General features: G+C 39.6%; 1 protein-coding gene across 15 annotated transcripts in view; it reads left to right on the plus strand.

The window, feature by feature from the left end:
* DYRK1A (dual specificity tyrosine phosphorylation regulated kinase 1A) overlaps nucleotides 1-17,400 on the plus strand; it is a 145,404-nt gene that overhangs the window by 87,556 nt on the left and 40,448 nt on the right. For 7 of the 15 annotated variants that reach the window (XM_033418298.2, XM_049710614.1, XM_033418303.2 and 4 more), the window contains one exon: nucleotides 16,735-16,931. In XM_033418298.2, coding sequence (XP_033274189.2) covers nucleotides 16,735-16,931 — 197 coding nt within the window. The other 8 variants (XM_033418293.2, XM_033418292.2, XM_033418295.2 and 5 more) reach the window with 3 other exon arrangements.

The raw sequence follows: 17,400 nt of genomic DNA on the forward strand, positions 1-17,400 counted from the left end.
TGGCCTGCCGCTCACCCCTGGCCGTGCGGCCCTGTTCCTAACAGGCTGCGGACCGATAATGGTCCGTGGCCTGGCGGTTAGGGACCCCTGGTTTAAAACATTGTCTTTAACTTTCATAATAGTCTTGAGGTTCAAGCACTGTTATTAACCCATTCTGCAGATGGAAAGGGAGGCAGAGATTGAATTATCCAGTCACTCAGTAGCTAGGTAGTAAGTGGCAAAATTGAATCCAGACACTCCAGAGTGTGTGTTTCTATAGTTGAAAACACAGCTGGAGTGGTGTCACTCCTGGCACCCTTTCTCTGGCACCCTCTTACCTATTTTACAAAATCCAAATCTCTTATCCTGGCAGAAAGACTCTTTGGTCCAGCCTGCCTTTCTATCTGTAACCTACTCCTCTATGTTCTCCAGCCAAACTTGAAGTGACGTTTGAACCGCTGTCTGGAAGAGAAGTGGGAGTTGGTCGGGCAAAGTAGCGGAGTAAGGAGGGAGCGGAGGGTGCGCCTGGGAGAGCTGGGGCTGGAGCCTGAGGGAGGGCCTGCACAGGGTGAGGCTGCAGGTGAAGGTCGGTCTGGACCGTGGCCCCCTTCCCGGTCTTGTCTTTTTCCACAGGACATTTTCGTGAGCTCTTCACAAGATTCATGGAGACTGAGAACTGGCTTTTTTAGGAAGGTACTTTTGTAAAGCTTGATGTGAAGTTTATCTGTTTTTCCTAGATTCCTTTTTAAATTCCCCTCTCTTCTGGCCACAGCCATCCATTTGTATGCATCCGTGCTGCATTTATTTTCACTTGAATTCAAGCAGGTTGTACTTGGGAAGGACATTCTCAAGCAGGGTGCTCTTTCTCAGCCTCGATCTCTTTTCCCTGCTAGTTCAGTTTATCTTCACTCCTTTGCAAGGGAGGACCTAGCAGTCTCGTCTTGTAGGAGGTGTTTCTCGTGTCTCTTGAGCACTTTCCCACTCTTTCTATCTTTGAGGCGTTCCCTGGTGAGGAGAGTGGACTCTGCAGAGCCTGGGTTGTGTTACCACTGACCAGCCATGAGCATGGGGCCACCACATTCAGGGCCCCTGTGCAGCTGCTGGACTTCAGTTTCTTTCTATGTAAAGTGCAACAGATGCTGTAATGATGCCACCTAATTCTTGGAGCTTTCATGGATATGAGGCATACTGGAACAAAACTTGGCATGGAAGAAGGGTTTAATGAATGTTGTTACTATTTTTTACTTTTATTACTTTTTCTTTAGTTGTGAAAAACTATTGACAGAGCATTCTGGTAAAGGGTCATACAAACCTGCTTTATTCTTACTATTACTACTGAGGGTATTCTCTTTGGTTTAGAAAAATGTGCTTGTTTGAGAGGTAAATAATGAAATCTCATTGTTATTTACCTGTCGACCTACTTTTTGACTTCCAGTGAGTTTGAAAGTTTTCCCATATGCTTATTATTGGTTTGTGAGAATTGCATCTTTTGCCTTTTTTCGGGATGTGGGGGCAGATCTTAGTGTTTTTAATTGTATCGTTAGAGAGCTTTATATATTTAAGGATATTGTATAACACTTTGGACAGTAACATTTTCCAGACTGTTTTCATTTGGCATGGAACTCAGATGCAAATTTTAAACACTTTTGCACAGTAGAAATGGAAGAGGGAAAACTAATGATGAACTCTAAAATGATGTATTTATTTGCTACATAAATATAGTTTTAATGAAGTGTTCCTTTTAAAAATATTATTACATCTTAAAACCTCTGTGAACAGTTAACAGTTTGCTCAGTACTTAACTTTTAAAGTGTCTCTGGTCAGATAAATATCTTGCCTTTGGGGCATTTTGTAATGGAAAATCCCTGTAAATATACAGTGTTCTAATTGGAATCACAAAGCCAAATGATTGCCTCATTGGATAATTTTAAGTATTATGCTGCAATTCAATATAGGTACCCAACTAAGCACTTAACTAGATTTAAAAATATCTTGTATGTTTAACAGCTGTCTAGCTAGAACGAAAAAAGACTGAGGAGAGGAGTTATGTGTATGTTCTCCTCTTTTCCGCCTGGGATCAGAGAGGGAGAGAGTTTTAAAAGTGTTTTTTTCTTTCTCAGCTGCTGTTGCTGTGCCTGCTTTGGGAGAAGGCAGAGGCAAAGATGAGGGAACGTATGGGGCAGCTTTCTTTCCAAAGAAACTTTATGTGCCTGAAACTTAGTAGCATCTCCAGACACTTGTTAAAGTGGCATGGTTGTGGCATAGCTGAAGTGATGGCAGCCTGTGGTAGGTGACATTTCCACCTGTGTTGTATTCCTAGCGGCCTCTCTCTGTGTTCTGATTCTTCTTCCTGGAGGGGAAGGCAGCTAAGCAGGCAGTGTTCAGCTTTTTAATAGCTTCATAATATTTTAGCTTTTAGTTGTGTTGTAATATGTGGTTTCTCTTCCTTTTGTACTTCCAGGTTTCTGGAAGGCAACTGTAGTGTTTATGGGCCCTAGCAAAGTCGTGGTCAAGAGATCTGAAGAAAAATCCTGGAATGGGGTTGGGGAGGGAGCATCTTTGGGTAATTCAGGTTTATATGTATGAACATATTCATACATTATGTGTGTGTATGTATATACGTGTATATACTTTATGTGTGTATATATATATAAAACATTTAAAGTTTTTTTTAGATAAATAGTATTTTACTATGTATTTGTATAGATTTTTTTAAAAAGGAAATAAATTAGAATCTAACCACCATTTATTAAAATGTGTCATTTAAGCTCTAAACAGAGACTTTTGAGCACAACCTTTCCTTTCCTCTGGCAATGATCTGTGTAACATTTCAAATCCATGGCATTTTACAAAGGAAGGAATACTTTGCGTTTACGTGACTGGACAAGATGATGAACCATCTCATTTCATGTATGAGGAAACTGACTTATTTGTTACCATGCTGCATTTATGCGGGTGTTACAGCAAGCGAGAGGAAGTCTTAAATCCTAGTTCAGTGTATTTCTATGTAGCAAGCTTGAACTTTCCTGGTGTATTTCTCATTTTACCTGTTTTGTAAATGAATATGCTAAATTTGCCTGTTACAGAGGAATCTGAGATACGGAAAGCAGAGCTTCACAAAGGTGGTTATGAGCAGCTTGAGATCTACAATTATCCCATCTGGATGGTTCCAGTGCTTTTCCTTAACTGTCCCACAGATGACTCTGACCTGAGAGGAGGTGAATGAAAACCCCATCTTCTGACTGAAAATAGGAAGTGGCGTTCGTTGAATGCACATGTCACGTTACTGCTGGTTAGGCTGACTTTAACTGTTTCATGCGTTGTCAACTACCGCTAACCCTGTCTCAGGTGATTGTATTTGCTAAACCATAAATAAGGGTATGTGTCATCTGACAAATTCTAGTATGAGGGACAGCTGTCTGATAGCCTTGAGCTACACGATCACTGTCGTCCCTTCTCGTTGAAAGGCACGCTAGACTCTCAGATCTGGCTTACCGTCTAATTGAATGATGATAGTTCCTTAGCTTGCTTGAAAGAATTGTTTCTTGATTTTAACCAGTATAGTTTGTCAGTTTGAATGACTTACATCATTTTTGTAATACTTTCAGTATCTTTATTTATTTATGAAAGTTAAACTTACTGAAGGCCAGATGACTGCAGTGAACATGTGAATCCTTCAGTTAAACAAGTGTTTAGCATTTATACAAGCATTCTAGTCAGGACCCCAGTTATTTGCTCATTTTCTTTGGTATTAACCCGGATGCCTGATAGAGCAACCAGCACTGTCCTGTGTAGATCTTCTAGATTCTACTTTTATTCTCACAGTGGTAGTAGATTTTTTTCTTTTTTTCGAATCTTGGTCTCCTTTAGCCTGATTAGTTACCTGTTGAATAAATCATGTTATTCTCATACTGTGGCTAGAAAGAAATTTATGTAAATTAGGTCCTATATTTATAGGTGACACTGTTTTTGTACTGAGACAGCCAGAAAAGGCTGCTGCAGCAGCTGTTGTCTCCTTGCTGTTCCCTTGTGCTGAGAGCTGGATTTTGCTCGTTCAGAAGGCATCTTTTTTCTGTCCCTCTGCAGGGCTGTCCGGTGAAACAGCATCTAAAATTAAACTATCAGAAACAAGTTTGCTTTTTGTTTCCCAAAAGGACTGGAGTAGGGTGGGGTGGATGGGTTAGAGGCTATATAACTTTGAAACAGTTATGAGCCAGCAAGGATCATGCAGCTGCCATCATGAAGATAAACCTTTTTTTTTATCGTATTTCCCTCAAACTTAATTTGCCTCAAAAGCATGTTTGTGAACATTTTGTTCAAGTGGCCATTATTTTGGTTTCTGTGTTAAGTATGTTGCTTTCTTTAGCATGTAATGTTTCCAGTAAAATTTTAGTTTTAAGTTTTAGAAAAGTTTTGTTGAAGTCATTTACAATCAGTTACCAGTTAATCACACCTAAAATTCAGCAGCTTGTATGCTTAATTTATTGTAACATAATAATCTTTTGTGTTGGCATTTCTAAATCTTCTCCTAATGGCAGATTCATATTTATAAATTTGTAAATGTCTGTGCTCTTTCTGTACTGCACAGTGAGTTGGTTAGGCAGCAGTTACTTACAGCATGTCTACTGCATGTTGAGCACTGTTCTAAGTCCTAGGGATTCAGTAGTGAACAAAGCTGGAGGAGGGCAGGGGGAGTGTCCGTTTCAGTAACATTATTGCACTGGGAGGTGGACTGGGAGGTGGACTCCATATCAGTCACTAAGTAGCTACCAGGCCAAGGAAGAAAATCACTGATCTTCATTTTCTTCAAGTGGTTGGAATTGATCTCTTGAAAGGTTTAATCTCGCTTCTAAAATTTCTCTACGGAAATTGTGTATGTTTACTTGTCTTTTGTTTCAGCCCCACCCCCCATTCCTAAAAATTAAGGGCTCAAAGGCTGCTTGGCACCTTGTTTCCTACTAAAGGGGGAAATTTTTTATTTAGATGGGCTTATTACTGATTAAACATTTTAATTTAATGGACAGTATAAGAAAAAAGGGATTTCTTTTTTTCCACTTGGAATTTTTTCATAGCTGCTGATAACCCATAAAATAACCAGGTAGTATTATCTGTTTCATTTATTTTTTTCTATTTAAACATATTTTATAATTTTAGAATATTGGGAGAAATATAAATTACCCATATTATGTATTATATATACTATGTACAGTATAATAATTATAGAGTCTGGCAGCTGTATCTTGAGTGATCATTTTAATCCTTTTTGTGTTCCAGATGCTATTATTTATTTATTTATTTATTTATTTTTTTGCGGTACACGGGCCTCTCACTGTTGTGGCCTCTCCCGTTGCGGAGCACGGGCTCCGGATGCGCAGGCTCAGCGGCCATGGCTCACGGGCCCAGCCGCTCCACGGCACGTGGGATCTTCCCGGACCGGGGCACGAACCCATGTCCCCTGCATCGGCAGGCGGACTCTCAACCACTGCGCCACCAGGGAAGCCCCCAGATGCTATTATTAAAAAGTGCTTGACATTTTACTTCAGCTATAAGAATTTGGTTTGCCGTTAGTAACTGAAAGGGTAAAGGACCGTTTACTGTCTTACTTAGGGCTAAGTAAGATTTTCTGTGATCTAGTTGAGGGTAATCTGTCCATCTGTCCATCCATCCATCCATCCATCCAGTCTTTCTCAGTGGTTGCTTGAGGGCTTACCACATGCATCCTTAAGTTATAGTGTCTTGTACGCTAGGCACGTGGGCTTCAGTAGTTGTGGCACGCGAGCTCTGTAGTTGTGGCTCGCGGGCTCTAGAGCACAGGCTCAGCAGTTGTGGCGTACCGGCTTAGTTGCTCCGCGGCATGTGGGATCTTCCCGGACCAGGGCTCGAACCCGTGTCGCCTGCATTGGCAGGTGGATTCTTAACCACTGCGCCACCAGGGAAGGCCTGTTTCTTTGTTTTTAAATTGACTGATTTTTTCCCCCCTTCCACAGTGTCTAGTCTCCTATTAGGTCCATTTAGTGAATTTTTCACTTCAATTATTTTTCATTTCTAGAATTTCTTTTTGGTTCCTATTTATATTTTCCATTTATCTGTTAAGATTTGCTGTTTGTTCTTTTATTTTGTCCGTAATTTCCTTTATATTTTAAAAGATTTGTAATCTATTTTTTGTCTGCTAATTTCACTATTTCTGTCATTTCTGGGTCTATTAATGAGGTATTTTCTTCCTGAATACAGATCTCCTTTTCCTGCTTCTTTGTGTGCCTAGTGATTTTTGACTGGATATGGGCGTTAAGAATGCTAGGCTGTTGAGCATCTGGGTTTTGTTGCCCTCCTTTTAAGAAGTGTTGAATTTTGTCCTGGTGGGCTGTTAGCTTACTTGTTGGTCATCTTGATCCTTTGAGGTTTGTTTCAGTCTCTGTTACAAGTGGAAGGCTGCCTTTTATAGGGCCAGTATAGCTTTCCTCCTAAAGTGTGGATTTTCTGGGGTCTCTGTTGAATGTCTGTGGTGTTTGTCACGATTTCTCCACCCTAAGTGATTAGAACACTTACTGTCTCTCAGTCCGGGGCAAGTTCTAGTAGTTGTTCAGCTTTCAGCTCCCTGCCTGTTGCTCTTTGTGTGGCCTCATGGACCTTCACCTGACGATTGTGCAGCTTAGTATTTGGCCACACAGTCAAGGGCATCCCCAGGTATAGATGAATGGAGCTCCTTCTCTGCATAACTCCCTTATTTCTACTGCCTGCCCCACAGATTCCAGCTAACTCAGTAGCCTTGAACTCTCATCTCTGTCTCCTCAGTTCAGTAAGACCACTGTGTTCTGTTTGGGCCCCCCTCCCTGCACTGTACTCTGGAAGTTGTCTCCAGATAGAAAGCCAAGGTGGTTGTGGGGCTCACCAAGTTTGTTTCCCTTTTCTCGGTGATCACTAGGCACACAAAGAAGTTGTTTTGTGCGGCCTGTTGTCCAGTGTCTGAAAACAGTCATTTCATCTGTTTTGACTAGTTTCGTAGTGGTTTGTTGTGAGTGAGGTAGTTCGGTACCAGGTGCTCTAAAATGGTCAGAAGTGGAAGTCTGATATTATAGGCTTTAAAGAGAAATATTTTTATCCCTATACCATTGTTACTTTTAACAATTTAATGCACAGATTTACTTAACATCTCATATTGATAAACCGAACATTTGTTTAGGTGTTATATGAGCAACTTCATCCTGTTTATAGACAATTGAATATGCTGTTTTGGCTATTAGGTTAAAGTGTGTGTGTGTGTGTGTGTGTGTGTGTACATGTACACATGCATTCTGTGGTGATACATATTGGCCACTAACTAGAGGGTAATAAGAAATCAGTTCATTTGTTTTTAAAATTAGATAATTTATAGAATCATAACATAGTTTCACCTTAATGTATATTTATTTAACACCTGTGGAGGCAGGCACTGTCATGTGTTTGGGATATAAAAGTGAGTAAGAGAAATTGACTGTCAGCAATAGATGTAGCCTGTGCTGTGATTAGACTGTTCTTTACTTCTGGTTCATGAGCCCCCATTTTATTTATTTATTTATTTATATTTATATTTATTTTTATTTTTGGCTGTGTTGAGTCTTTGTTGCTGCGTGCAGGCTTTCTCTAGTTGCAGTGAGCGGGGGCTACTCTTCGTTGTGGTGCGCGGGCTTCTCACTGTGGTGGCTTCTCTTGTTACAGAGCACGGGCTCTAGGCGCACGGGCTTCAGTAGTTGCGGCACGCGGGCTCTAGAGCACAGGCTCAGTAGTTGTGGTGCACGGGCTTAGCCGCTCTGCGGCATGTGGGATCTTCCTGGACCAGGGCTCAAACCCATGTCCCCTGCATTGGCAGGCGGATTCTTAACCACTTTGCCATTTTAAAAATACTTCTTTCATCCTTACCCCCTTCAGCTTTCTCCCTCCCTTTTTGAACCATTTCTTCATGTTCTAAATATTCCTGATGGATTCAGTTCATTCTTTCACCGAACAGATATTTACTGAATGCAGGGCACGTCCCAGGCACTGTTCTTAGTACTAATGATATCTTACTCGTGGACTTCCATTCAGTTACCCTCTTAATTTGTATTTTTCTTGCCAGCCATCATTAAAAGTGCAACTGGCTACTCCTTTAACGTTTTTCTTCTCTTTTGCTATGGGTATATCTTGTTGCTAGGGACCTTGGAGGTTTCTTCCCACTTAAGCTTGGTTGCCTTTCTGTCATTTCTTAGGGGATTCTGTCTCAGAAACTTGGCCTCGTAAAAGTTTCTGCATTTGAATGTCTTAGTTTTAATTAACTTGAATTATTTTCATTTTTTTTTGTTCTTTAACATTATTCTGTCTCTTTAAAATCTAATGTGGATTAATACTGTCACAAGGATGGTCTCCTATCAGTATATTAATAAAAAAAAATTCAAGTTAGCTACAAGTGATGCTACATGTGGGTCTTATATCAGAGATAAATGATTGGTATTTTCACTCAGGGTCTTCTCCCAGGCTTTTCTGTTTGGTATTTCCTCTGTGTCTACTTCTGCCTCTGTCTTGCCGTCTCTCAGTCTCTGAGATCTGTTCATGGAATGTTTCTCTCTAGAATCAGTGCTAATCTCTACTAGTGTTATGGTCTCTAGTTGTTAAAGTTTAGAACATAGTGAGGAAACTGCTTCATTTTTAAAAATTTATTTATTTATTTATTATTTAGTTATTTTTGGCTGTGTTGGGTCTTCGTTTCTGCGCGAGGGCTTTCTCCAGTTGCAGCAAGCGGGGACCACTCTTCATTGCGGTGCGCGGGCCTCTCACTGTCGCAGCCTCTCTTGTTGCAGAGCGCAGGCTCCAGATGCACAGGCTCAGTAGTAGTGGCACAGGCTCAGTAGTAGTGGCTCACGGGCCCAGTTGCTCCGCGGCATGTGGGATCTTCCCAGACCAGTGCTCGAACCCGTGTCCCCTGCATTGGCAGGCAGATTCTCAACCACTGCGCCACCAAGGAAGCCCGCTGCTTCATTTTTAAATAAACTATTTACCAACATTTTTATGAACTTTTAAAATTTATGAAGATATGCTTATGGTTAAAAAGATTCATAGAGTTCAGAAGGATATAAAAAATGAAGATAGAACCTTACATGCATCCTTTTCTCCAGCTTGCCTTTTATACTATTTGGCAGCAATTTAAAATATTACCTTGGAGTTGAGCTCCAAGGCATGATTTTGAAGCAGAAGCTAACGCACCATTGTAAAGCAATTGTACTCCAGTAAAGATATTTAAAAAAAATACTTTTGAATTAAGTTTTGTAAGTTTATCATTAAATTAAAATATCTGCTATTGCAATATGTATTTATGATACATTCTTGGGCTAAAATATTATTTTTAATTTAGTTGAATAAGGGTTATATATAATATGGCAGATACAGGTTAAACCATATGAAATTGCTGTTTTGTAGGCCAAAGGAGGTCTAATGTCAGCAATTTCATATAGTTCAGCCTAATTCTTTATCATCGTCTCTGTTATAGGATGAACTGAGTCTATTTCCTCATTAACATTTAGATTTAAAAAGGAAGATGGGAGCTTCCCTGGTGGCGCAGTGGTTGAGAGTCTGCCTGCCGATGCAGGGGGCATGGGTTCGTGCCCTGGTCTGGGAAGATCCCACATGCCGCGGAGCGGCTGGGCCCGTGAGCCATGGCCGCTGAGCCTGCGCGTCCGGAGCCTGTGCTCCGCAATGGGAGAGGCCACAACAGTGAGAGGCCCTCGTACCGCAAAAAAAAAAAGGAAGATGGAAACTTTAGAAAGAATAAAAACCATGGTGATTTGCTTAATTATAGAATCAAGTTGACAAGAAATTCCCATATTAGTTTGTCTTCTTGGAGTCTTATTATAGGAGAGGAATGAATGAGTGAATACCTTAAATACTTTCTGGCATTGTGGGAGGAAACTAAACTTGAGTCTCTTTCTGGATTTCACATGCAGCAGTTGAGCTAAGAAAGGAGACAGTGAGCATGTGGCAGACACCACCTATATACCAGGCCTTAGTGCTAGAAGCTTAATCTTTCTTTCACTTCGCTAAGTAACTGGTAATGTTACTAAGTAGTTATAATAGATTTTATAGTAAACAGATGGTATTGTAAATAGCTTTATAAAAAAAAATCCCACAGGGACTTCCCTGGTGGCGCAGTGGTTAAGAATCTGCCTGCCCACGCAGGGGACACAGGTTCGAGCCCTGGTCCTGGAAGATCCTACAGGCCACGGAGCAACTAAGCCCCTGCACCGCAACTACTGAACCTCTGTGTCTGGACTACTGAAGCCCACGCGCCTAGAGCCCGTTCTTCGCAACAAAAGAAGCCACCGCAATGAGAAGCCCGTGCACCGCAACAAAGAGTAGCCCCCGCTCGCCACAACTAGAGAAAGCCCACGCTCAGCAACGAAGACCCAATGCAGCCAAAAAAAAATCCCACAAGTGAAAAACATAGTTGTTTCTTGTTGACCCACATTTAGATTACCTACAGCAAATTTTAAAGGAAAATCAGATTCTTTGTCACCTACCATACCACTCTTAGGACGGAAATGTGTTTTAGTCTTTAAAAAAAAAACAACCTACAAACCCCAAATTGTGGGGGGAAAAGCCTTACGGTGTATTGTGTAGTCAGAATATAGCCTGTTTTTGGACTCTCTGCTACTTGCATTAGTTGGAAGATAGCTTTCTTAAGATGAGCAGTTAAATTTTTTTAGATGTTATTCAAAGCAGCATTGGCATCATTTGGTGGCTTGTTAGACTCTCAAGCCCTACTCTAGATCTACTGAGTCAGTCTGCAGTTTTAACAAGATTCAAAGGCAATTTGTAAGCACGTTAAAGTTTGAGACTCACTGTTATAGATCGTGGGTGGCATTGTCACCCCCACAAACCAATGCCTTAGTTACCCCTCAGTGAGTGCTTGTTGAATTTAGTGCATGTAATTGACTAGATCTAGATTCAGAAAATGAAACAAGTATTTTAGGAGGATAGTTGTAACAGTAATAATCAAGCAGCAGCTATCCAGTTCATTGTATTTCTTTCATGGCTGTCTGGATATCAAAAAGTTATTGATCCGTCACCCAAAATGTATTCTTGAGTCTGATTCTACTCATGCTGGATGATTAGTCACTGTCTTGTGATTGTGTGTTTGTGGTGTGTGTGTGTGTGTACATACGCAAGTCAACAATAGTATACAAATTAAAGGAGTAATTAGATTTTGGTGAGTCAAGGATATATAATCCATATTGTAATGTATAAGATAACTTAAAAAAAATAATCTGCGTGCAAGGAGGGCATATAAAGTTTAATCCAGCAGAAGGTAAGAAAGGAACATAAAACAGTTGGAATAAGTATAGAAAGGTTATTAGTGTTCATACATGAATTAAACCCAACTACATACTGTTTAACAAGAAACAAACCTAAAATATAAGGGAACAAAGGTTGAAAGTAAAAGGATGAACAAAAGACATACCATGCGAAGATTAAGAGGTGGGCTTGGTGTAGTCATGCTAATGTCAGACAAGGTGAAAAGCATTATTGGAAACAAACAGGGGCAGTTTTTAATGATAAAGGGCCTTATTCATCAGGAAGGTATAAAAACTTTCAATTTATGTAATGCAGTACATGACCTAAATGGGAGATTTTTAATATACCTCTCTGGCTAACCGATGGAATAAGATAAGTACAGAAATAGAAAATACAAGTAAAAGAGAAATACTTAATAAAATTAATAAACCTTTGATTAGACTGATCACAAAGAAGAAAAGAGAAGGACTTTTTAACCAATCTTGGGTGAAGGGGCTGTCACTACAGTTATGTCTACATTGATTGAAAAGCTTAGAAGAGAGGGTATTATGAAGAAGTTGATAACGATGCATTTGAAATTTAGACAAAGTAAACATAGTATTGGAAACATATAGCCTACCAAAACAGACACACCAGAAAATGTAAAATCTGAATAGTCATATTTAAGAAATTTAATTGAAAAACCTACCCACAAAGAAAGCTGCACGTCCAGGTGATGTCACCAGTGAATTTACTACAAAAGGATAATCATGACCAAATTGTATTCCAGGAATGCCGCAGTTGATTTAACATTCATAAACCAATCAGTGTATTTCACCACATTAACTAAATAAATAAGAAAACGCATGTCATTTCAGTGGAGTTCAGAAAAAGCATTTAATAAAATTCAGCATCAGTTCATGAGAAAAAGGTTTTAGCACACTGGGGCTAGAAGGGAACTTCGTTAACCTGGTAGTGGTTATCAGTTAAATACCTAGAGCAACCACAATACTGGAGAAATACAGAAAGCTTTCCTTCTGAGATTGGGTGTGAGACAGCAGAACCTGTACCTCCTCCTCTAATCACCGCTGTACTGAAGGTGGCAGCAAGTAGAATAAGGCAAAGTGAAGAATAAAGATTAGGAAGGGGGAAAAAGAAGACTGTTCAAGTGCCCAGTTGTGCTAGTAGCTACTTACTAGACAGTGCAGATAAATCCATCATTGCAGAACTTTCTGTTGGACAGCGCTGTTCCAGACAATGCAGTTTCAACCAAAATCCCAGCATGCGTTTATTTGTCTTGGTGAATTTGATGAGCTAATTCTAAAACATAGACACAAAGAGGGCTAAGAATAGCCAAAACATTCTTGTAGAAGAAAAAAATTCTTTACTACATATTACAACTTCTGAAGCTATCATAATTTAGACAATATTTGGTTCTTACACAAAGATATAAGAAATCTAGGTAAGTCTTTATCCAGCATAAGAGAATAAAGAATCCGAAAACAGATCCAAGTATGTATGAGTATGTGATTTTTGATAAAGTTGACATTACAGGGCATTGGGGAAACTTTCCTTTTAATAATTGGTTCTGGGTTAACTGGATGTCCATTTTGGGGGGAAATGAAACTTGATTGCTATCGGAAACACAGAAATCAGATCCAAGAGCACTGCCCATCTTTAGATGTGAGTGGTAAAACCCAACTTCTGGAAGATAACATAGAATTTCTTCATGACTTTGGTATAAAGGAAAGATTTCTTAAACAGACACCAAAAGTACTAATTTTAAACCAAAAGTTGGTAACATTAAGAGATAGTGTTCGTCAAAAAATACCATTAAGGGACTTCCCTGGTGGTGCAGTGGTTAAGAATCCACCTGCCAATGCAGAGGACATGGGTTTGAGCCCTGGTCAGGGAAGATCCCACATGCCACAGAGCAGCTAAGCCCACAAGCCACAACTACTGAGCCCGTGAGCCACAACTGCTGAAGCCCGTGCTCTGCAACAAGAGGAGCCACCGCAATGAGAAGCCCGTGCACCGCAATGAAGAATAGCCCCCGCTTGCTGCAACTAGAGAAAGCCCGTGCACAGCAACAAAGACCCAACACAGCCAAAAAATAAATAAAATAAATTAGTTAATTTAAGAAATACCATTAAGAGAGTGACAGTGTAAACCATCTATAACCGATAAGGGGCTTATATCCAAAATATGTTAAAAAATCTAATTTTTTGGCTTTAGATATTTGTAAGAAAAAGACTCTCTTGATAGAAAAATTGAAAAACAATCTGAATGGGCATTTCACCTAAGTGGATACCCAAGTGGCTGATAAATGAAAAGATGCTCATAGTCACGAGGAAAATACACATTAAAATCACAGTGGAGTACACACCTACTGCAGTGGCTGAAATTAGAAATACTGATGGTTCCAAGTGTCAGTGAAGGAATGGAGCACAGGGAATTTTCATAAACTACTAGGGAAGAAATAGGTTGATTAAACAAAAAACTGGAAAAAAAACAACAGAACAGCATCTCTGTATATACCGAAAATCACTTAAGAATCTTTCTAGTGGCAGTATGCTTAATAGCTCTGAACTGGAAGTAATCCCATGTCAATCAAAAGTAGGGTGGATAAAGTAATGATAATGAACAAGCTACAGTTCATAAGCCTAACATTAAGCAAACAAATTCATTTATATAAAGTTAAAACTAATCTGTTTTTGGAGGTCAAGATACTAGTGACTTTTAGGGATGAGGGAGTTAGGTATTGATTGGGAGGCGTCATAGAGTAGTGGTGCGGGGTTTCTGGAATGATGGCAAGTTTTATTTTTCTTGTCCCACAGGTTCAATTGATGATAATTATTTAAGCTATATACTAATGACTTTTTTCTGTGTATTATAACAAATAAGTTTAAGCACAATATGTAATAATGACATTGATGTTAGAAACAGAAGCTTGTATGTTTTAAAAAGTGCATGTTGGGCTTCCCTGGTGGCGCAGTGGTTGAGAATCCGCCTGCCGATGCAGGGGACACGGGTTCGTGCCCTGGACCAGGAAGATCCCACATGCCGCGGAGCAGCTGGGCCCGTGAGCCATGCCCGCTGGGCCTGAGCGTCCGGAGCCTGTGCTCCTTAATGGAAGAGGCCACAGCAGTGAGAGGCCCGTGTACCACAAAAAAAAAAAAAAAAAAGTGCATGTTATGTACCAGGTTCTATTCTGCATGTCAACTTGTGGTATCTCGTTTAAACTTTATAACAATCCGAAAGGAAAAGGGTTAGTGTAATAATACCTCGGCTATAGGTAGGGAAACTAAGACCCAGAATGGTTAAGTCGTTTGCCATTCAGAGCCTTAGTCTTTTTACTATTTATTTATAAGAGTTATTTATAGATCAAGGACCCCAATTCTTTTCATATACATTTATATTCCTTCCCAGTCTTTTGTGTTTTTAACATGCAGATTTCACACACACACACACACACACACACACACACACAGTTATTTGACAGTTAGGTTTCCAATTTTTTGCTGTTGTAAACAATACCAAAATAAACATTCTTCCCTTACTATTTTTGTGCACATCATCTATTATTTCCTTAGGATAAATTTTTTTTTTCACCGAACAAAGTCGCTCTATGGAATTGGATTAACTGAATGTATTTTTAAATTATGAATAATGAAATGTTTAGAGAAGTTATCCCATCTGTCATCGCAGGAACATTGTACTTATCCAGCAGATATTTATGAATCATATACTCTGGGTCAGTAAGGACTGCACGCTGTAATGGAGGGAGATAGAAGCTAAGGTCTAAAAACAACACTAAGTAGGGGGTGAAGACTTGAGATTTGCGCCTTAGAAAGGTCACTCTAGCCATCTTATTGAAGAAATGCGGAGTTGCACATGGGCAAAGTAAAGAGAGAGAGATCTATTAGGAATCTATTTTAGTCATCTAAGTGAGGCATGGGGTAATGGAAATGAAAAGAGGAGACTGAGCGTTCTGTGGGAAGTAGAATCAGTGAGATTGGGCTTCCATTTGCACAACGCCGTCTGTGGAGGAAACGAACTCGAACGTGACTCTCAGAGCTTTGATTCTGGTTGACTGGGTAGAAGGCAGTGGCGTAGTGGCGTTTGCTGTGTAGGATATAGAAGTGGAACTTATATTTTTTGGGGGGAATTGAGCTTTGTTCTCTTTAGTTTGCAGAATCTGTGCAACATTCAGGTAGAGATTGTATGCTCCAGAAGAAGGGTACTCGCCCCATCTTCCTTCCCATCTACTGTACCGTGCATTACAGTACAGTAATTGCAGTTGATATTAAGCCATCTACTAATTGCCGGAGCCGTTCTGAGTACTTTACATGTATTAAAGCACTTAACCTTCACCACAGCTGTTTGAGGTAGATATTATTATCATTATCAGGAAATTAGGTGTGCAAGGCCACACAGCTGGTAAGCGTGAAGCTGAAATTTCAAACTACAGCAGCCTGGCTAAGAATCTGTGGTCTTCACTTTGGGGCCAGCGCCGTTGTGTGTTTCAAAACAAGCTGACTTTAGAAAAATTACTCTGGTGCTGAACAGTGTAGTGTGTTGTGTGGTGAGAGTTTGCTGGTTTACTCAGGAAGACAGGCACATGTATGCTGGGCCAGTGTTGGTTGACCAGGGTTTTGTGCTTTGTTTTCTGGCTTTAGTCTGTGATTGCAAATTTGCAGATTTGGTTGAATATAAGAAGAAAAGTCTTTTTCTTTTCCTAAAGAAAAATTAACTTTTATTAGCTAGCTACCAAATACTTTTAGGACCAAAATGTTAATTTTCCATTTCTACTATGAAAATTATGACCATGGTCCCAGCCTACCTGTGGGATAATAATTGATTGTTGGTTTTTGTGGCAAGCTTGCCTGGTCTAGGCTCTCTTAGGACTGTGTCAGAAGAGTCCAGAGGAATACAGCAGCCTGTGAATTTGTTTCCATGTATTGTGCGCTCAACTTTTAATTACCTGTGTCAGTGGTGAGCACCATTAGGACACATTTTTCACCTGGTTTGGGGGATGCTAGGGCTGTTGATTGCCATACACCTGACAAAGCGGCATCTCAGCAGTTTTCCTTTGAATTGATTTTTGAAGAGCTGATCCATTGGACAGGCCCTTTGCAGGAATTCAGAGATTACTTTTGCAACTTGTGGTTCTCAATTGATGCAAATCTCATGTAAAAATAAGTATGAAAGGTTGTTTCCATTGCTTTACAAAAAGATTTACTTACGATTTTCTCTTAAAACAGACTTGTAGATATTCATTTTAATCACTATTATATTTTATACCGTTTATTGTACAACAGTTGTGTTTAGTGTCATACCCTTGTTTGCAGTTTTAAAGGTTTTTAATATTATTGAACATCCTAAAGTCCTTATTTAAAGAACTATCAGATAAGTCAAAAGATACAAACATTGGGATATGAATGCATCCTTTAAACCTCACTTATTATCTTCTCGTAGGAGGAGAGACTTCAGCATGCAAACCTTCATCTGTTCGGCTTGCACCGTCATTTTCATTCCATGCTGCTGGCCTTCAGATGGCTGGACAGATGCCCCATTCACATCAGTACAGTGACCGTCGCCAGCCAAACATAAGTGACCAACAGGTTTCTGCCTTATCTTATTCTGACCAGATTCAGCAGCCTCTAACTAACCAGGTAAGTTTATGACGTATCAGAAATGATTTGTTGGGATGGTAATTTATTCATTAAAATGGTAAAATAGTAAATAGGCAGAATGCCTTAATGGTTTTCAGTTTACATGTCACATGGGATTCCGGGTTGACAGAATATGATATTAAGGAGTTTGTGTTTAAAAGTTTGTTGGTTTTTTTGGTTGGTTTTTTTCTATGTATTTCACTTTAATTAGAAAAACACTTATAAACATAACCACATTCTCTCATTCTGCGATGGGGGAAAAGTTACTTCTAAAGAATATTAGTTAAAATAAAAAAACTTAAACCTTATTTTTATGGGAAGGCGGTTAAGTAGAAAAATGTAAGTTATAGGAAAACAAGTCGGATTCCATTATAGGAAACTTAAAGAGGTGATTTTACACTGTCATAAACTACTTTAGTACACATTTATAAAAATAAATATGAAACTCCTTAAAATTAAAAAGAAAAAT

The sequence above is a fragment of the Orcinus orca genome, chromosome 5, assembly GCF_937001465.1.
Source record: "Orcinus orca chromosome 5, mOrcOrc1.1, whole genome shotgun sequence".
NCBI classification, from domain to species: domain Eukaryota; kingdom Metazoa; phylum Chordata; class Mammalia; order Artiodactyla; family Delphinidae; genus Orcinus; species Orcinus orca.